This window comes from Tachysurus fulvidraco, chromosome 6 (genome assembly GCF_022655615.1).
Source record: "Tachysurus fulvidraco isolate hzauxx_2018 chromosome 6, HZAU_PFXX_2.0, whole genome shotgun sequence".
Taxonomy (NCBI): domain Eukaryota; kingdom Metazoa; phylum Chordata; class Actinopteri; order Siluriformes; family Bagridae; genus Tachysurus; species Tachysurus fulvidraco.
The window spans coordinates 5,438,950-5,459,778 of NC_062523.1; the positions used below are offsets into that span (position 1 = coordinate 5,438,950).

A 20,829-nucleotide genomic window follows, 5' to 3' on the forward strand; every position below is an offset into this window, starting at 1 on the left:
ATCTCACCAATAACATCCTTTGCCACAATGGAAAGCTCCTTCACTGGACCATCACCTGCATCGTTGGTTGCCATTACTCTATATTTGTATTCCCTTCCTTCAACAAGATCTTTAGCACTATATTGCATGTTCTTGGATCTTAGAAGCTCCTTCCATTTGTCCTCACCATTAAGAACTTCAAGCACATATGCAATTATGCGGCTACCACCATCAGTAACTGGTTTCTTCCAAGAAAGTGTGCATGAATCTCTAGTTACTAGCAAGGCCTTAAAGTCCAAGACTGGTCCAGGTTGTTCTGAAAAAAATAATTTAACAGCTGTCAAAGTCCTTCTGGTACATAGCAATGACAGTATAATTTAGATACTCATATTAAAACATTTACAAATAATTTTAAAAAGTTCACTTACCAGAGGCTCTGGCAGCATCTGCTGTTTCACCAGGTTCACCAGTACCATACTCATTCTGAGCCATTACTCTAAAGTAGTAGGATCTACCAGGCTCCAGGTCCTCAATCTTGAAAGATGTTTTATTACAGCTAGAAACTGTGGACCATGCTTTTCTCTCTGCATCACGTTTTTCTACTATGTAACCTTTAATTTCACTTCCACCATCAATTAGTGGTTCATCCCACATGATAGATGCACTGTCCTTTGATGTCTCCTTTACCATCAGGTTTAGTGGTGGGCCAGGGGTATCTATTGGGTGGTAAACAAAATTGCAGTGAAGTATTTTAATGTATTTTATTTCACAAAAAGCCATACTAAATATGTTAGTGATATATGAACTTACCAAGAACCTTAACAACAACTGTGTACATCTTCATGCCACTGACACTATCAAGGTTGAGAATGTATTTCCCTGCATCATATCTATTAACTCTTTCAACAGAAAGAATTGTTTCAGTGTCTGTGACTTTAATGATGATTCCCTGTCTGTCCTTTATGTTGCTATTCATCTTGGCCCATGTGACCTTTGGAATTGGTCGGCCTTTGATTTTGGCATGAAGTTTCATACGAGCACCAGCCTGAAGCACCAACATATCCTTCAATTCGGCATCAAGTTCTGCCTCAGGTGCAACTGAAATTAAATGAATCTTTTTTTTATATTATGCATTAAGTATGTTATATGTATGATGTGTTATGTAATAGTTATATAAACAACTATTATGCTTTCATGTTAAATATTTATTTCAAATCTTAAATTCTTACCAAACACATCCTTTGCAACATGTTTATCTGGGACTTCACATGGCTGACCAAAGCCAACTTTGTTCACAGCACTAACACGTAGTTGATATTCTGATTTCTCCAAGAGTCCAGTGACAACATAGTGTGTGTCATGTAGATTCTTTGGGACATTGCATCTGATCCAGTCTGTTGCATCTGTTCTTTTGCATTCAACTAGATATCCCAAAATTTCACTTCCACCATTATTTGCAGGTTTAGTCCAAGATAAGCTAATAGTACTGTTACTTGTGTCTGTAACATTTGGGGAAATTGGTGGTCCAGGAGGATCTGTCAATGACAATATTATAAATTAAAATTGATAAATAAATAAATTCAAATGTGATGTGAATAAAATTGTAAACTGACTTACAAATAGGATCAACTGCAGCAGCAGAATTTGATGGCTCACTAGGTTTTCCAAGACCAGCTTTGTTAACCGCAATAACTCTAAACTCATATTGAGCCCCTTCTGAGAGAGCTCCAACTTCAAGTGACCTTTCAAGTAATGGCTTCCTATTCAGTTTTGTCCAGTTAATTTCTTTAGTCTCACGCTTCTCAACAATATATCCAAGAATGGTAGAGTTGCCATCATCAGAGGGTTCCTTCCAGCTTACAGTCATTTTCTCCTTCGTGATGTTTGTGACAATCGGTGGATCACATTGTCCAGGAACAGCTGTAATAGCAAGCATAACTTTTAAATCTTTGCTGCATGACAACAGATAATACAGGTAAAATACTTAATGCATATACCAAACTGTCTTTGAGCATATATGAATATGCAAGAGGACATTTGTTATTAGAAATAAATGTAGATATCTTACTGAAAGGGTCCTTTGCAACAGCAGGATCTGAGTGGATGGCATCACCAGCCCCATATCGGTTTTCAGCACGTACTCTGAATTGGTATTCATGACCCATTATCAGCCTTTCCACACAAAATTCGGTTATATCACGGCTGATTTTAGCAGAAACCTGGGCCCAATTAGCTCGGCTCGACTCACGTTTATCCACAATGTAGTTTGTAATTGGTGAACCACCATCTGCATGTGGAGCTGTCCAGCTTAATTTGACATGATCAGAAAATACCTCATCTAACTTGATAGAGGCAGGTGGACCAGGCACATCTGCATGTGTGACATGAAATGGTATTAAGGAATGATATGTCATGAAATATTATATAACAAAATAAATTAACTCATTCAGTGAAAATATTTAATATTTCTATCACATGCCATTTGTAAGATGTGCTATACGGTATTAATACATAATACAGACCCAAAACTGTGAGCTGTATGTCTGCTGTCTTCGACCCACTTGCATTCTCAGCAAGAATGCTGTACTGACCGGTATGGAGTTTTGTAACTGCAGTAAGATTTAGACAAAATAGGTGTCTCTTTTGTGACATTTTCATGTCTTTATCCATGCTCAACACTTTTCCATCCTTGCTCCATGTAACCTTTGGCATAGGTTTACCAAAAACCTCAGCTTCAAGACAGATATCTGATCCAGCTCTCTTTGGCACCATCTTCTTCATCTGTATTGATAGTTCTATTCTGGGAGGAACTGTGAACGATAAAATGTGTAAAGATTTAAACAATATATCACTGTGCTCAAAGGCAAAAAGTAAAATGTTCATACAAAAAACCCACCATTCTCTGCAGACACCAGAATAGGGTCACTGACTTCAGATGGCCTGCTAACATTAATGGCTGTTTTTGCAATAACCCTAAACTGATACTGGGCACCCTCTTCCAATCCAGATACAGTATACTCTTCCCGAGGTACATTCTGACTGCTTGTGTTGCAGCGCAGCCATTTGTCTCCAGGAATCTTCAAGGCTTCAACATAGTATCCTATGATCTTGCTTCCACCATCATGCTTTGGCTTGGACCAAACCAGTGAAACAGTATTTTTGGTCACATCAAGTACCTCTGGTTTACCTGGAGCATCTGTAATGACAGAGATTAATTCATTTTTTGAATAATATAACACAAGTGAATTTAAACTAACTCATACTTTTGTATATATTTCAATGTACATGGACCTACCCACTGGTGTTCTTGCTGTGACGAAATCAGTCTTTGCACTTGGTTTTCCCTGTCCTGCACGGTTAATAGCAGATACTCTGAAATTGTATTCTAGACCTTCAATTATACCAGCACAAGGATATTCAGTTGTTCGCACAACTGAATCATTAGCCTTAACCCATAAGAGACTGTTCCTTTCTTTTCGCTCAATGTAATATCCAGTAATGGGGCTGCCACCATCTGACTCTGGCTTATCCCAAGCCACAAACATGCAGTCCTTGTTTATTTTTGTAATTCGACAATTCAAGGGTTCACCAGGAACATCTTGGAAAAAATGTACAGTAAGTATCATGTCATTAAAAAAACATTTTAAATAACAATTATGTAATTACTCATAATAATCTTGCTCTACTTACCAAATGGAAATTTAGCTATCATCCTCTCAGAAGTAATGGGGTCAGAAATTCCAAATCGGTTCTCTGCACGAACACGAAACATATACTCCTTTCCAGGAATAAGTTTACCAAGTCTGCAGCCAGCCTTGCCACAGCTGGAAACAGCAGAAACCCAGTCACCTCTGCTCACATCACATTTCTCAACCACATAGTTTGTGATATTGCTACCACCATCCTCAAGTGGTGGGTTCCAAGACAGTGTGCAAGCATCAGAGTCAATGTCACTTATTGCAAATGGCGGTTCAGGTGGTCCTGGAATATCTGCAAAAAGCATACAGTGTTTTCCTTCAATTCAATGCATGAGACTCCATACACTGCATCTTCATTCATGTGTGTGCAAATTTACAAGGAATATGTACCAAATAAACTGGCAGATGAGTGTCTGTAATTTATCTCATTAAATATACTAACCTTTAATGACAATCTTAAGAACTTGTTCCACCTTTCCTGAGCTGTTCTCTGCGACAAGGCTATACTGACCACTATCTGTTCTTGAGACATCTTTGATGATGAGCACACACAAGTTCTGGGATTTGTGTACTGCAAGGCGGCTTGAGGGGACCACATTGGCATCTGCTCGTTTCCACTGACACACAGGTGCTGGCTTGCCAGATACAAGAGCCTCAATTCTAACTTTTGCTCCTGCTTTTGCAGATACAAGCTCTGGCATGATAACCTTGGGTTCCACTATAAAACAAACATGTGAATAAGTATTTTCAAATTACTTTTATCTTATACAGCCAAATTATTTTACAGAAAAGTTGAGTACAGTAACTTACACATTTGTTCTTTAATCTCATATGCTTCTTTGGTTTCAGTGGGAAGACTAGCTCCCATGGCATTTCGTGCAGCCACTCTGAAGCGATATTTCCTTCCTTCTTTCAGTCCAACAACAGAGATACATAAATCTTTCACAATGGTATATGATGTCCAGTTTAACTTTTCCTCCTGTATTTCTTCCTTCTTCACCACTGGTGGTGATGGAGACACAGGCTCGGCACCAGGCTCTACCTCACTTTCACCCCCCAATGGTTCCTTGATTATTTTGGGCTCAGGAAGCACAAGGTAGTCAACTATGTAGCCATCAATCTTGGCTCCTCCATCCCTCATTGGTTTCACCCAGCCCACCTTGGCACTGTTCTTAGTGATCTCCAAAACGTCTACCTTCTGTGGTGGATCAGGTTTACCTAAGGCCAACAAATAATTACAAAACAATTCTAGACATCCTATAAACTTTTTAAGAGTTTAAATTTATGTAATACTTACTGATAGGATCAGAAGCCAGATAAGATCTCTGTGTGGCCTTTGGAACACCTGGACCATATAAATTCACTGCAGTAACTCTGAAGTAATATTCTGTTCCTGGTACAAGATTGCTGACATTAAATGTTGTTTTATCTAAGTCAGTTTTAACTGTTGCCCAAGTCTTGCGGTCTATTTCACGCTTCTCAACAATATAATGAGTGACTTCACTACCACCATCATTTTCAGGTGGGGACCATGATAGGTTGCAAGATACCGTTGTAATATCCGTGGCTTCTAGAGCAACAACTGGTCCAGGTGTATCTATAAAAGCATTCGAATGTAACAGTGTAAATAAAACTGTTGTTTTCAAGTTGTATACTGTTGTGACATTTGTTCAACTTACCAAGTACTTTAACATTGATAAATACAGCTTTTTCTCCTGCTGGACTTGTTACGGTGAGTGAGTATTTGCCTGAATCATCACGGGTGGAGTCAGGGATAACAAGAAATGTCATTGTGTCAATGAGATCCACATGACCCTTCTTAACAACATTATCAATTCCCATTCTTCTCCATAACACTTTGGGAGGTGGACGTCCCCTGACAGTTGCAACTATTCTTATTGGGCAGCCAGCTCTAACAGTAAGACCCTTCTTCAGCTCAGCATCCAAAACAACTTCAGGGGCATCTGTTTGATATAAACATATATAAACACACAAAATTGAACAGCATGGCACGAGTTAATTGTTGTTAGCACATTTTCAGTTTTTCAGTAACTCACCAAAAATGTCTCGTGGAGAAACAGCTCCCTCAAGATTAGTTGGCTTGCTCAGACCTATCTGGTTTTGTGCAGAAACACGGAATTCATACTCAAGATTCTCATCCAGACTTGTGACTGTGAACTCTGTTCCAATCAGCTGGGCAGCAATGTTGCACCTCTTCCATCCATCTTCTCCCTTCTTGCCTGTACCCTTGACTCTGAGCTCAACTACATATCCAATGAGTGGAGCTCCACCATCATGTGTAGGTTTTGTCCAACCAAGTGTGATTGATGTTTTTGAACTATCAGTCACCTTTAAGTTTCCAACAGGACCAGGAGGCCCTGAAAAAGAAAAAAAAACAGTTATTAAATCAAGAAAAAATAACAAAACATTCACAATAAGGAAAATGTTAAAATATACTAAAACATACCAACAGGATCCTTTGCCGTGAATGTTCGAGATGGCTTGCTTGCATCACTAACTCCAACCTCATTCTCAGCCTTTACACGGAATTGGTATTCATGATTAGGCAACAGACCTGTTACGGTCAAACACGTACTGGCAATAGGAGATTTATTAACTGGTGCCCATCTAATGCCATGTTCTTCTTTCTTTTCTAGAATATAACCAGTGATAGGTTTTCCACCATCATTATCAGGGGAGCACCATACAACTGTCATTTCATCTTTTGAAACTTTGGTCACCTCAGGTGCATCTGGTGCACCAGGTCTACTGAACTGGTTCCTTGCAATAAAAGACTCTGTTTGCACAGCAGGTCCAGTCCCCATCTTGTTTTCTGCCCTTACTCTAAAGATGTACTCATTTCCTTCAATTAGACGAGTTACACTGGCAAAGTTTTTTATAATAGCTGAAGAATGAATTGACCAGACACCTCTCTTTGTCTCACATTTCTCAATGATGTAGTTATAAATTTCACATCCACCATCATCCTCAGGTACATCCCATTCCAACTTACATCTATCCACCGAGATTCCTGACACCTTGAGACTTCTAACAGGTCCAGGTCTGTCAAGAACATTAACTTTAGCCTCAGCTGTACAGGTTCCTGCAGCATTTGTTGCAGTGACAGTATATTTTCCAGCATCTACTCGTTTTGCATTTGTTAGCAGGAACTTAGAAAAGTTGACACCAGTCTCAACCTGCAGTCGGGGACTTCTGTTGATATCTTTGGTGTCCCCTTCTTTAGCCCATTTGACATCTGGTTGTGGTTTGCCTTTAACCTCTGCCTCAATTGGAATCGATTCTCCAGCTTTAACTACCAGAACACCTTCCAACTTGACATGTAGCACAGGAACTACGAGTTCCTCTTTTACAAGAATGTCGGCTGTAGTCACCCAGTTGCTCTCTCCTCCTTCATTTTTTGTTTGAACTCTAAATTGATATAATTGGTTTTCTATGCATCTGTCAGCCATGAAATATGTCTCTTTAATAGCACCTTTGTGGAGTCTTTCCCATTCTTCTGCTTCTTTTGGTTTCTTTTCTATATGATAAGCAAGATTGCGGCTACCACCATCATACTCTGGCTTCTTCCATTTAAGGAAGACAAAGGTTTTTCCAATTTCAGTAATATGGAAATTCTCTGGCTCACCAGGTTTCTCAACTGGGTCAACAGCAAGGACTGCTGATTTTGTTTCTGTTGGTGGTCCTGCACCAATTTTGTTCTCTGCACTAACACGGAAGAAATATTCACAGTTCTCCACAAGTGGAGCCTTTATAATACGTTTGGTGCAATCAGATGAAACAACTGTCCATCCCCTTTGACTAGGTTGCCGGCATTCTATTATGTAATTAGTAATTTCTGTGCCACCGTTGTCCTCAGGATTTTCCCAAGACACCATGCAGTAATCCTTGGTCACATATGCAACCTTCAAGTTCTGGCATGCTCCAGGAATGTCAAGCACATTAACAATGATTGTAGCATTTGCTTGACCACTGCTGTTTTTAGCTTGAATTGCATATTTTCCATAGTCTCCTCTTACAGCATCCTGAATGACGAGTTCAACAATTGGGAAGTTGTTATTCATTTCTGTTCGTTTATCTCTGCCTAAGGCTCTTGCATCCTTAGTCCATGTGATTTCAGGGTCAGGTCTGCCTTTAACTCGGGTGACCAGGCTGATGATCTGTCCTGCCCGAACAGTTACAAGGTCACGGCATGCAACATCAACAGTAATCTCTGGGGGAACAAGGATGTCTTTGGCAAGTACTGTCTCTGTTAACTCTCGTGGCTCCCCATCTCCAACTTTGTTAGATGCTCTAATACGGAATCTGTACACTGTGCCTTCAATAAGTCCTGGGACTCTGAATGCACATTGCTTGATAAGGTCCTTATTGATCCTGTCCCACTGTGCAGAGCCAGATTTCTGGATTTCAACAACATATCCTAAAACAGGGCTGCCACCATCTCTGTTAGGCTTGGTCCAAACCAAATCTGCATAAGTCTTGCTCCAGTCCTTCAGTTTTATGTTACTTGGAGGTCCAGGAGGAGCAATTGGGCGTGTAGCTTTTATCTGGTCTGAAGGATAGGAAGGCTCACTTACACCAGCAACATTTTCAGCAAAAATTCTGAATTCATATATGTTGTTCTCAAAAAGACCAGAGACCCTGTAGCGGAGATCCAAGACTGGTGTTTTATTGACACGAATCCATTTACCAGTCATCTCCCTGCGTTCCACAATGTAGCCACTAACTGGGCTTCCACCATCAGTTTCTGGTTTAGTCCACGACAATGTCACAGCATTTTCTGTAATATCTGAACATGTTGGTGGCCCAGGAGGGCCTGGTGGATCGAACATATGTTTGGCAATAGTCGGAGGGCTTTCAAGAGGAGCACCAATGCCAATCTTGTTCTCAGCACGAATACGCACAATATATTCACGACCCTTCTCTAAACGTGGAACCTTTGCATTGGTGCTGATACTTCCAGAACTCACAACAGACCATGGTTCCCAAGACTTCTTGACATCCTTCTTTTCAACAATATAGTTCATCAGTGGTGTGCCACCATCATCCTTTGGTGGACGCCACTGGATAACCATGTGATCAGGAGTAACCGCAAGGATGTTGACAGGTCCAATTGGAGGACCGGGAAGATCAAGCACTGTTACATGAAGAGCAACTGACTTGCTTCCTGCAGGATTTGAAACAGTAAGTAAATATTCTCCACTGTCCGTCCTTGCACAATCAGCAATGCTTAGAACTGTTGAAGCTCCTTCAGTATCAATCTTGTATTTGCCCTCTGATTTCAGCTCAGTGCCATCACTTAGCCATTTGGGTGTTGGAAGTGGTATTCCTTTCATGATTGCAGGGAGTATAATTGTGCTTCCAGCCTTTACTGTGAGACCCTCAATGAGTTTCACATCAACGTTAATAGATGGTGCCACTGTAAATAAATAAATAAATAAATAAAAATTCCATATCTTACAGACATTTATTTATTGTTGGTGTGTTTGTGCTATGCTGGGGCAGAGACCACAACAAAGAAGCCTAAAGGTACTTGGTTGTAAATACTAGATACCAAAATATTATATATAAATTTGTGTTAAATATATATTCACATCCCCGTGACCCGAGAAGTTCGGATAAGCAGTAGAAAATGAATGAATGAATGAATGAATGAATGAATGAATGAATGAATGAATATATTCACATACACACAAACATATATATTTAAAGTATCTTACAAGTCTTCTCCTGGCAAGTAATTGGTACAGTGGTATCTGGTCGGCTAATTCCAATTGCATTTTGGGATTTTACACGGAATCTGTAGGTTTTCCCTTCTTCAAGTCCAGTAACATGGCAGTTCGGGTTGCTGGCCGTTTTAAAGGTTACCCAATTAGTAGCCCCTTCTTCTTGATGCTCAACAATAAATCCAGTGATTTCACTTCCACCAGTGCGATCAGGCCAATCCCATTTAAGCCATACTTCAGTTTTTTCTGCATCTACATGGTGCAAATTCTTGGGAGGGCCAGGAGGATCTGGAGACATTATAAGATATAGTTTTGTGTTAATTACATCACTTAATGCTTTTAACTAATGTGCTTTAAGTGTGTTTAACTAAATTCAATCAATTCATGGAGCTGTTTTAAATGAATATGTTTGCAACAGAGTGTATATAATTGAGTCCCATCTAGAAGGGAACTGAATCCAACATTTTACATATTGCTAGCAAAAAACATCATTACATTTACTTTTACTACACTTTTGCAAAACACATAAATTATAATGTGATCTGTGCATAAATTTATCTATCTATCTATGCTCACCATTTTTACCACCATTTATATCTACTAAGCCCCCTGTACACAAGACATCCCCTTCTCTATATACATCACCCCCAAAGCTTATATATTTATTTGTAATTCAACTGCGTTGCACAATGACAATAAAGTTAAATCTAATCTAATCTAATAATCTCACTAAAATTTATATGTTCTAAATATATACTCACAAAGAGGATCAACTGCCTTGATAGGCTTGGTGGTTTGAGTATATGCACTTCTTCCAAACTGGTTTTCAGCTGCTACACGAAATAAATACTGAACACCCTCCATAAGGTATAAAGCCATGAGGCTAAGCTTCTTGGATGAGGCACAGACTGGTACCCACTTCTCAGCTGCAACATCTTTTTTCTCCACAATATAGTGAGAGATCACAGCACCGCCATCATCTTCTGGCTTTTGCCAGGTTAGATAAGCTGACTCACTTGTAACATCCGACACCATGAGCTTTCTTGGTGGTCCTGGTTTATCTATGATGCACAAAAGGTAAACATAAAATAAAAAAAATAAATAAATAAAAGCTTTATACATTTACATATACATATTACACATATATGTATTAGCTAATTAGCTATGCATACCAAGAACAAGCACTGTGCATGTTGCTGTCTTTGAGCCTGCTGCATTTTGAATGGTTATAGTATAGTTTCCACAGTCAGCACGTGTACATTTCTTTATATGTAGTTTACTTCCACTTGCTGTGACTTCAATAACACAATGAGCAGGAACGTCGCCACCATTTTTCTTCCAAGACACAGTGGGAATTGGCATGCCCTTAATCTTAGCACTTAGTGTGATATCCGTTCCAAGCATAGCAAGATGGTCCCGTGACATATTTGCATCCAGCAGCAACTCTGGCTCTTCTGCAGAAAAAAAGGATATTCAATAATCGATATTCGATAATTTGGGACTAGTTTTTATCAGCTTTAAGAATAGCTTAATAAAACAAAACAATTACCAAGTCTGTCATGCACTTTAACTGGTTCCTTTACATAAGCAGGCTCAGATTTTCCAGCTGCATTCACAGCCATAATCCTGAAACGGAATTCTTCACCATCTGGTAGGTTTTTCACAACAAAATTGGTATCAGGGCATGACTCTGGTGTCTCATTGGCCTGCATCCATTCAATTGCACCAGGCTTCTGATACTCAACAAGGTATCCAAAGATTTTGCCTTTACCATCATGGCGAGGAACACGCCATGACACACTCACAGAATCTTTTGTTTTGTCAGTGACCTCAGGTAGAACAGGTGGGCTAGGCAGAACTGCAAAGATAAATGTGACAATTTAAAGGGGATTTTTTACAAAAATGGTTTGTGTGCTGAAAATATAAATGGTGACCAGCAGTGTAACCAGATCTTTCTAAGCTGCATTGTTAATAGTTTAGAACATTTTGGCTAATTCAAAAAGCTAGGCAATTGTGGTTGGCTGAAATTTGCTGTTTATGTTAATTTTTGAAAGTTTAAAAATCACATACCAATTGGATCCTTTGCTAGTATAGGCTTAGATGGAGGGCTAGGATCTCCAGTACCAATTTCATTCTCTGCTATGACACGGAATTCATATTCACATCCTTCAGTGAGCTCTTGTACCCTATACTGGGTAGCAGGGTAGATGGGATCTCTAGTTGCTCTGGACCATCTCTTAGCAGAAGGTTCTTTCTTTTCTAAGAAGTAGTTAGTAATGGGCTTGCCACCATCACGAGGGCGGTTCCAAAGCACCAGAGCTGTGTCATGGTACACTTCTTTAACTGTAGGCTCATCAGGTGCCTCAGGTACTCCTAAAAATTTAAACATAAAAAGCTAATTAAAATGCTAAACAAAACAGTATTTGAAATATTCTCTACAAACAAACAAATTTCATACTGAATTGATCTTTGGCCTTCATTTCTTCAGACTCCAGTGGGTCACTGATGCCGTACATATTCTCAGCATTGATTCTCATGATATAAACACGCCCTTCCACAAGCTTGGGCACTTTGCAGGTGGTTTTTGTGTTGGCAGATGTTACAGTGGTCCACATGTCTCTGTTAATATCTCTCTTCTCTATTATATAGTTGGAAATTTCACATCCACCATCATCAAGAGGAGGCTTCCAAGAAATTACCATATGATCTCTGTGAACTTCCTCAAATATGACTGGACCTTCAGGTGGCAGTGGGCGGTCTGAAATGTGCATCCACATAAGAGATCAGTAATAATATAGTTTGCGGTATATATTTAATTAAAAGAATCAATATATGTTAGAATTGGATATAAATAAATCTATATATTTATATATATACAGCCATACCGACAACAGTGACATTGCAAATGCCTTTGCGGGCTCCAGTACAATTTTCAACTGTAACACAATATCTGCCGCTGTGCATACGCTGAGCCTTGATTATCCCAAGGCACATGGTGTTTGTCGTTTTCTTTAACTGAACATGTTGATCTGCCTTCAAATCCTCATCATCTCTTGTCCATGTAACAGAAGGGGTCGGCTTGCCTGTGTAGCGTCCTTGAAGAGCAAAACTATCTCCAACACGAACAATAACTTTGTCGCGGAAGTCTACTTCAATTGTTGGGGGTTCTAAAATAAATGAAAAGTAAATGAATTAATAATTTTCCAAACAAAGGAATATTTCCGTGGTAATATACACATGTAATTGATATTTTAGTAAGAACCAGTCTCTCGTACCAAGCTCATCTTTGCATGTGATTGGTTTAGTGCAGAAGGACGGCTTGCCCTGACCAATCTCGTTGACTGCACTCACACGGAATTCAAATGTATCACCCTCTCGAAGACCATCATAGGTGAATCTTCTGTCCAACAATTTCTCTTTGGTCAATCTCATAAACTTGTCCTTGCTAATCATGCGTGCTTCTAGAATGTATGAAGTCACCTCACATCCACCATCATTCTTTGGTGGCTTCCATGTTAAATTAATATAGTCTTTAGTGACAGCAGTGACCTCAACTTCCTCCGGACGGTCTGGTGCACCTAATTAAAATATAAAACAGATATCATATTTGTTAAAATTTGTTATACTTGTAAAAAATCAAGAACAACAACCAAACAACTGTTTCTTCCGAATTTCAGACACACAACTTATTTGCACTGTATTAATATAACTAACTTCTAATATGAAAAAGTAGAACTTACTTAGACGTTCCCTGATGATAATTTCACATGCAGTTTCACGGAATGGACCAACTCCAACTGCATTTTCAGCTGCAACTCTGAAGAAGTATCCTTTTCCTAAAATAAGATTATTAACTACAGCATTTTGCCTAGCAGCATTATATGAGCATGCTGTCCAAGCTTTGCGTTCAGCTTCACGTTTCTCAATTATAAAATTAGATATAGGAGAACCACCATCATCCTCTGGGAAGAACCATGTCAATTTGCATGAGTCAGTACTAAGATTGTCTGCAATAAACGGTATACCAACTGGACCAGGAACATCTGGTGAAGGAATAAAAGGAAATATTATAAAAATACTATGTATTTTTATTTATTTAAAGATATGTAACTGCTCCTGTTTTCCAAGATATATTTCTACATATTTTTAATAGTCCTGCTTACCAAGAACCTCAACAATGACTGTCTTCTTCACTTCTCCTCCAGCATTCTTTGCTGTTAAACTATAAACACCATGTTGCTTTCTTGTGCAATTCTTAATTACTAATGACGTGCTGATTGATGTAGTCTCAACAACAGCCTCTGGTGGGACAACTCCACCATCTCTGTTCCATATTATTTCAGGTGCAGGCAGGCCTGACACATATGCTATGATGCGGATCACGCCACCTGCATGAATAACAATCCTCTCTTTCATCGAGACATCCATTTCAAGTCCTGGTGCATCTGTAATATGAAAACAAATGTTAAAAATTAAAAACTTTGAATTTTACAAAATATGTCACAAACTAAAGTTCAAATTAAATCAGAACTAAAGTACAATAACAATAAAAAATTGCTAAATTTGCTAAGACTTACTTATTCTGTCCTTCATTTCAAGAACTTCAGCAACTTCTCCTGGTTCACTTAGCCCAGCAGCATTGAAGGCCAAAACTCTAAACTTGTAAAATCCATTCTCTTTAAGCCCAGTTATTACAAATTTGGTTCCTCTGACTTCTTTTTCTTTGGCCTATAATAGTACAAATTAATTACAATGAATAAAATTAGCACTACTACTACTAATAATAATAGTAATAACATATACTCATTATTATTATTATTATTATTATTATTATTATTATTATTATTATTATTATTATTATTATTGCATAAATGTCAATGTCCTATGTGTAGGTCGTGTTTACTCTGCAATACACTGGACAAAGGTATAATTAATGCATTGGGCGACAGCATGAGATTTCATCATGTCACTCAGAACTATAACCATTTTAAATTAGGAATGTTTACTGGATTCCTGGAATGCTTTATTTATATATTTTTGAAATGCAGAGTAACAGCATTTTATAGCATGAAGCTAAGAAAGTATTTGCATTCATAGCATACCTTAACCCATGCCTCTGTGCCTTCCTCTTTGTATTCAACATAGTAACCCATGATCTTTGAGCCTCCATCTTTTAGAGGTGGAATCCATTCCAAGTCAGCTGTTGTCTTTGTCCAGTCAGTAACTTTGGGTGTTGGTGGTGAAGGAGGAGCTACTCAAAAACAGACATGTATAAATCTGAGATGCTGCTATAAGCACAAATACAAAATGGTTAGGCCTACTGGTCAGAAGGTTGTGTGTTCAAATTCTGACACTGCCAATCTATCACTGTTACACTGTTGTGCAATACCTTTAATTTTCACCTGTATAGTTCAGTTGTAATTGCTTTTGAAGTTTCACCTACCCATTGCATAAATGTGCATGTAAAATAGCTGCTCACCAATTGGATCTCTGGCAAATGTCGGGTCACACGGCAAACTTGGAGGTCCACATCCAGCTGCATTGATTGCAGTCACACGGAAGAGATACTGAGAGCCTTCAATGAGTCCTGTGACTCTGTAAGAAATCCCAAAAGGCATAGGCCTGATTGGATCACGAGTGACTCTGTTCCAGCGTTTTGATGTAGTCTCTTTGCGTTCAAGCCAGTATCCAGTAATTGGACTACCACCATCGGTTTCTGGCTCTTCCCAGTTCACAGTCATGGAATCTATTGTAATGCTTGATAGAGTTGGTTTTTCACACTGGCCAGGAATAGCTGTAAAAAGGATGCAATATATTAAATCATAATAGGGTATAATTGAGCTAATAAATTTACAATTACTTTCCTGTCTGAGCATGACTACTTACTGAAAATGTCTCTAGCAATCTCTGGTTCACTGTCAAGAGGTTCACCAACTCCATATTTATTTTGTGCCCTAATGCGGAACACATACTCATGGCCAGGCATTAAACTCTCAATTGTAAACATGCGCTCTTTGGGTGCACCTGGCACAGGAATCCATGTTTTTCTATTGGAGACACGTCTCTCTATGGTGTAGTTTGTGATTTTAGATCCACCATCATCTATAGGAGGTAGCCATGACAGAGTAATATTTTCAGCATGAATCTCCTCAAACTTGATTGGTGCAGAAGGAGGTCCCGGAAGTCCTGAAAAATTTAAATGTAGTGATCAATTTCATAAATGTCAAAGTAATTGTTTACAGTACTTGTGCTGTTATATCGATTATAAATAATTTGCTATTTGAAAGACCTACCTAGAACATTAAGTCTCATTTCTTTGGAGACTTTGCCTAGGCTGTTGCTGGCAGTGAGTATATAGAGACCAGTGTCTGAGCGCTTGCCCTGCTGGATCAGCAGAGTGCAGCTATCATCAGTTACAAGCTTATTGATATGTTCATCATATTCAACATCAACCTTGGCATCACTTTTATGGGGTGGGGCTTTCTGCCAGGTCAGAGTTGGGAATGGGCATCCCTTGATCTTAGCGATAATGTAAATATCTGTACCCTGCTCAACTTCCATGAACTCTTCGAGCTCAACTGAAGGTGCCCCTACAAAAAAGAAAGCATTTGTTAAATGTTACTTAGTACATTTTCTGTGGATAAATAATTCTAAACAATTACATTTAATAATTTACAATATTAATTTGCATAATGTGCAATAAGTTCGGATAAAGCGGTAGAAAATGAGTGAGTGAGAGTAATTTGCATAATGCTGAAGAGTCACTACTAAATTTCATTTATAAACAACAGTGCTAAAAAAACCTTAGTGTATTTTACATACTTGTCTGGTCCTTAACAGTGATTGGTCCTGCAGTAGAAGACGGTCTACTTGCACCGGCCTCATTTACAGCCTTGACTCGGAATTCATACTCTCCACCCTCATGGAGGTCCTCCACTTTGAAGGTTGTGGTATCAATGTCACGTCTATTGCACTGTCTCCAGGACTCTCTCTGCTCTCCACTAGAATCCCACCAAAGTCGTTCTACAATGTAGTGAGTTACAGGGGATCCACCATCATTTTTTGGTGGTTTCCAAGTTAAAGTCACCGCCCCCTTGGACACGTCAACAATTTTAACTCTTGTGGGTGCATCAGGAGGACCTGCAAATATATAGCCTTTTAAGGGAGCAGTCCCAACATAATTCTTGACAAATTTGACATGAAGTGACATGACATACAGCTAAGTATGGTGACCCAGAATTCGTTCTCTGCATTTAACTCATCCAAAGTGCACACACACAGCAGTGAACACACACACACACACACACACACCGTGAACACACACCCGGAGCAGTGGGCAGCCATTTTTGCTGCGGACCCCGGGGAGCAGTGGGGGGGGGGGTGTTAGGTGGTATTGCCGGCCCAAGACTCGAACCCACAACCTTAGGGTTAGGATTCAAACTCTCTAACCATTAGGCCATGACTTCCCGCAACCCATTGTTTTTGATGGGTTACTGAATATACTTACGAATGGGATCCTTTGCTCTTGTCCTTTGGAAGGTTTCCAAAGCCGGTCCAATACCAAACCGATTCTCAGCTCTAATACGGAACAAGTAGTCTTGACCTTCAAAAAGGTCTGGGACTACCAAGGACTGGCTAGCACAGGCAGGGTTGACCTTGGTCCAGGCTTTTCCTTCAACTGTTTTCTTCTCAATGTAGTAGCTCTTGATTCTCTCACCACCATCATTATCTGGAGGCTTCCATGTAAGTCTGCATGTACTTCTTGTGATATCTGTTATTTTGAGATCTTTTGGAGGCCCAGGCAAATCTGAAAAAATATATATAATTTTAATAAATTGATTTTTGTCTGCAATTTCAAAGTTTTGTTTACCAGGCATTATCTGTCTTACCAAGTACTGTTACACGGACTTTAACTACTTTGGTTCCAGCCTTGTTAGATGCAGTAATGATGTACTGTCCAGAATGGTTGAGCTTACACTCAGGGATAGTTACTTCTGTTGTTGTGTCAGTCAATGAGACCTGTTAATTTTAAAAATTTTCTTTCAAGTTTTATTCATTTCATGGGAAACCTGTATTAGGGTCTTTGATATGAACAAATTAGGGTATTTGATAATACCTTTGAAGCAACTGGAAGTGTGTGCTGCTCATTCTTTGTCTCTGTTGGGGCAGTTCCATCGTATTCCCATTTGACCACAGGAACAGGTCTGCCTGATATGGTGGCAGGGATTTTAATTGTTGTTCCAGCATGACAAGAAAGCAGTTCCTGAGTGGAGACCTCCAATTTAATAACGGGTTCCTCTGTAAAATTTAAGTATAAAAATTGTTAATAGTCTAATAGACAATCCATAAATATGGTCAATTTTCCAGACTGCTTAAACTGACAAAATGTATGGACAAACTACAAAAGTTAATAAAAAAGTGAAATGTTACCATGGAACATATATAGGTATATCTTACCCAGGATATCTTGTACCACGATGTCAGCAGTCCTGGGACTTGGCTCTGACTCACCAGCAGCATTAACAGCAACTATCCTGAATCGACATTTCTTGTTCTCTTTGAGCCCTGACACAGTGTAATATGGCGTAGGAATGAGCTTATCAGGTTCATTCACTCTTCGCCACTCTTGTGAGCCTTCGTCCTGAATTTCAACAATATAGCCTGTAATGGGGCTTCCACCATCCTTATCTGGTGGAGACCAGCCTAGAGATACACTGCTTAGTGTCTTGTCTTTCACTTGAGGTGCAGGTGGTTGGCTCGGTCGATCTGTAAAATAAATGCACAGTTTGTTTAAAAAAAAAACCAACACACAACTTTATTTGAAAATTAATGCAACACAATATAACTTACGTCTTGGGTCCAAGGCAAACACACATTCTGTAGCTTCACTTGGGGGACCAATGCCAGCAGCATTTTGTGCCATTACACGGAACTGGTACTCAGCGCCTTCGATGAGATGCAGCACATTGTACTCTAAGCTTTTAACAGCTGGTTTTGTTACAGGAGCCCTATTGACTCGGCTCCAGTACACTGCTCCTCTCTCTCTCTTTTCAAGCCAGTACCCCTGAATGGTTGATCCACCATTGTCCTTTGGAGGATCCCATGCTACCAGCATAGATGTCTTGGAATGCCCTGTGATTCTTGGTCTCTGGGGTGGACCAGGAAGACCATATGGATCCTTAAGGACAACTTTCTCTGATTCACACCCATCACTGACTCCAAACTTGTTCTCTGCTTTAATCTGGAACTGGTACGTTCCATAGGTATCAAGTTTGTAGACCTATAAACAAGTGTTGCAAAAATCAGTAATAGTACCAGAGTTTCAGAATTACATGTTTATTCTCCTTATAAAATTATTGTTTAAAACAGCATGTTCACTTCTCACTAACCCCATAGCGTCGGTCCATAATACAACATGTCAGCTGCTCCCAGTCTGATTTCTTCTTGCTGGCATCCCTCTTTTCAATAATATAATTGGTGAGGTCACTTCCTCCATTGTCCTCTGGAGCATCCCAGGTGAGGTAGCAAGACTCAGCCTTAATATCAGAGACCACAATATTCCGTGGTGGTAATGGACGATCTAGAGCAAAATAAGAGACAATTAAGAACTAAAAAAAAAGCAAACATTCTTGCATAAAATATAATTAAGTATTAGTAGCCTTAATATTAAATATTTAATATTTATATATCCTGAGGCTTTTCTGATCAACTCTTACTGCTAGCACATACTTTCATAAATAGTTAAATGTATAAATGTATATAAATCACAAGACCTTATTCATTTGTAATGTGCTCCTCTGGTGTAAAATGTGATTCATTGCTATCAGACTGTCATAAAACATATTATAAAAAGTAGCATCATACCTAAAATATCAACTCTGATAATTTGTTGACCTGTCCCAAGAATATTTCTGGCAGCTAGCTTGTACAGGCCTGTGTCCTGTCTTATAGTTTCAGAAATGGCAAGCTTGGTTTTGATAGTTTGTCTGTCAATCTCCTCAGATTCAAGTGTCATGGTCTCAGTTGAATTTTCAAGAACAACTCCATTCTTTGTCCACTCAAATGTGGGCAATGGCAGACCAGCAATTTCAGCAGGGATTTCAATGGCTGCTCCTTTCTTGACAATTATGGTATTGCTTTTGATGTACTTCAACAAATTCACAGTTGGGGCAACTAAAACAGGTGAAAAACATAAACATTATCAAATACACAAATTGTAAAATAATTGTTAAACAACAAATATATATATAAAAAAGTAATACATACACTCATCGTCTTGAATATGGACATTTATTGATTTTGATGGTTCACCATCGCCAACCTCATTGACAGCCTTTACTCTGAAGTCATATAACATGTTCTCATTTAGATTTTCTAGTGTAATTGTAAGATCTTTGCAGATATTACGATTGGCAACATCAAATTCATCACTGTCTTGTCTCATCTTTTCAACATAATAGCCTCTGATGGGAGAACCACCATCACTGCGAGGAGGCTGCCAAGCAAGTGTAACAGTGTTCTTGGTCCTTTCAGTGTAGTGAAGCTTCTCTGGGGCCGATGGTACACCTGGAATTTCAAGACATTCAAGCCATTGTCCATTACTGCTGAAGACGTGTTTAACTTAAGCAAGAAAAAAGAATAAGAGATCATTTGAACTGGTTTTACCTTTAGGATCCACAGCTAGGACAGGTCCAAGTTCAACAGGGACACCAAGGCCAAACTTGTTTCTGGCAACCACTCTGAACATATATTCTTCACCATCAAGAAGGCCAACAATGTCACATTTGCATGAAGCAGTTTCCAGTGGTTGCCTATATATGTGCATCTTGGCATCTTTTCTCTCAACAACATATCCCATGATATCACTTCCACCATTATCAATAGGATCAGACCAAGTAAGGGAAATCATCTTCTTGCTCACATGCACTGTTTTTAGATCAACCACTGGTCCGGGAACATCTTTTACACAAAGAAAGTTAATTAAAATCATTTGGCAATCCAAAATTAGAAACATATGATGACCCTAAAGGTTCTGACTTACCCATAACATCAACCTTGATAAAAGCAGATTTTGTTCCACTGGAGTTTGTTCCTGTTATTTCATATTTGCCATGGTCAGTTCTCAGAGCATTCTTGATACACACAGTGCTGCAATTTCCAACGTTTTCAATGATAACACGTTCTTTGTCAGGTTCAACATCATCTTTTGTCCATTTCACCTCTGGTGTTGGTCTGCCAACAACATATGCTGGTATACGCAGAGTCTCTCCAGCTTTTATAATTACTCCATTCCTTACAGAGACATCAAACTCAATTCCTGGGGCCTCTGTTATATAATAAATTACATTAGATACATTACCACTATTCATTAATAATGTTTTTTTGAATCGTGTTGTTTATAAGCTTAC

General features: G+C 39.1%; 1 protein-coding gene across 10 annotated transcripts in view; it reads right to left on the reverse strand.

Annotated features, from left to right (window-relative positions):
* The window catches only part of ttn.1 (titin, tandem duplicate 1), a 133,265-nt gene that overhangs the window by 46,511 nt on the left and 65,925 nt on the right, over positions 1-20,829 (reverse strand). For all 10 annotated transcript variants that reach the window (XM_047814457.1, XM_047814456.1, XM_047814454.1 and 7 more), the window contains 42 exons: positions 20,463-20,747; positions 20,087-20,380; positions 19,688-19,987; positions 19,286-19,594; positions 18,811-19,001; positions 18,272-18,701; positions 17,879-18,187; positions 17,538-17,719; positions 17,311-17,440; positions 16,929-17,228; positions 16,244-16,561; positions 15,715-16,011; positions 15,308-15,607; positions 14,901-15,215; positions 14,524-14,672; positions 13,999-14,149; positions 13,585-13,866; positions 13,162-13,464; positions 12,697-12,999; positions 12,307-12,588; positions 11,880-12,179; positions 11,492-11,794; positions 10,971-11,279; positions 10,594-10,875; positions 10,183-10,482; positions 9,416-9,709; positions 6,145-9,114; positions 5,735-6,055; positions 5,357-5,641; positions 4,975-5,274; positions 4,488-4,895; positions 4,120-4,395; positions 3,670-3,969; positions 3,275-3,577; positions 2,876-3,175; positions 2,502-2,789; positions 2,048-2,350; positions 1,597-1,899; positions 1,209-1,514; positions 790-1,077; positions 408-695; positions 8-295 (listed from right to left, as the gene is read on the reverse strand). In XM_047814457.1, the coding sequence (XP_047670413.1) occupies positions 8-295; positions 408-695; positions 790-1,077; positions 1,209-1,514; positions 1,597-1,899; positions 2,048-2,350; positions 2,502-2,789; positions 2,876-3,175; positions 3,275-3,577; positions 3,670-3,969; positions 4,120-4,395; positions 4,488-4,895; positions 4,975-5,274; positions 5,357-5,641; positions 5,735-6,055; positions 6,145-9,114; positions 9,416-9,709; positions 10,183-10,482; positions 10,594-10,875; positions 10,971-11,279; positions 11,492-11,794; positions 11,880-12,179; positions 12,307-12,588; positions 12,697-12,999; positions 13,162-13,464; positions 13,585-13,866; positions 13,999-14,149; positions 14,524-14,672; positions 14,901-15,215; positions 15,308-15,607; positions 15,715-16,011; positions 16,244-16,561; positions 16,929-17,228; positions 17,311-17,440; positions 17,538-17,719; positions 17,879-18,187; positions 18,272-18,701; positions 18,811-19,001; positions 19,286-19,594; positions 19,688-19,987; positions 20,087-20,380; positions 20,463-20,747 (14,745 nt within the window). The remainder of the gene's footprint in view (positions 1-7; positions 296-407; positions 696-789; positions 1,078-1,208; positions 1,515-1,596; positions 1,900-2,047; positions 2,351-2,501; positions 2,790-2,875; positions 3,176-3,274; positions 3,578-3,669; positions 3,970-4,119; positions 4,396-4,487; positions 4,896-4,974; positions 5,275-5,356; positions 5,642-5,734; positions 6,056-6,144; positions 9,115-9,415; positions 9,710-10,182; positions 10,483-10,593; positions 10,876-10,970; positions 11,280-11,491; positions 11,795-11,879; positions 12,180-12,306; positions 12,589-12,696; positions 13,000-13,161; positions 13,465-13,584; positions 13,867-13,998; positions 14,150-14,523; positions 14,673-14,900; positions 15,216-15,307; positions 15,608-15,714; positions 16,012-16,243; positions 16,562-16,928; positions 17,229-17,310; positions 17,441-17,537; positions 17,720-17,878; positions 18,188-18,271; positions 18,702-18,810; positions 19,002-19,285; positions 19,595-19,687; positions 19,988-20,086; positions 20,381-20,462; positions 20,748-20,829) is intronic.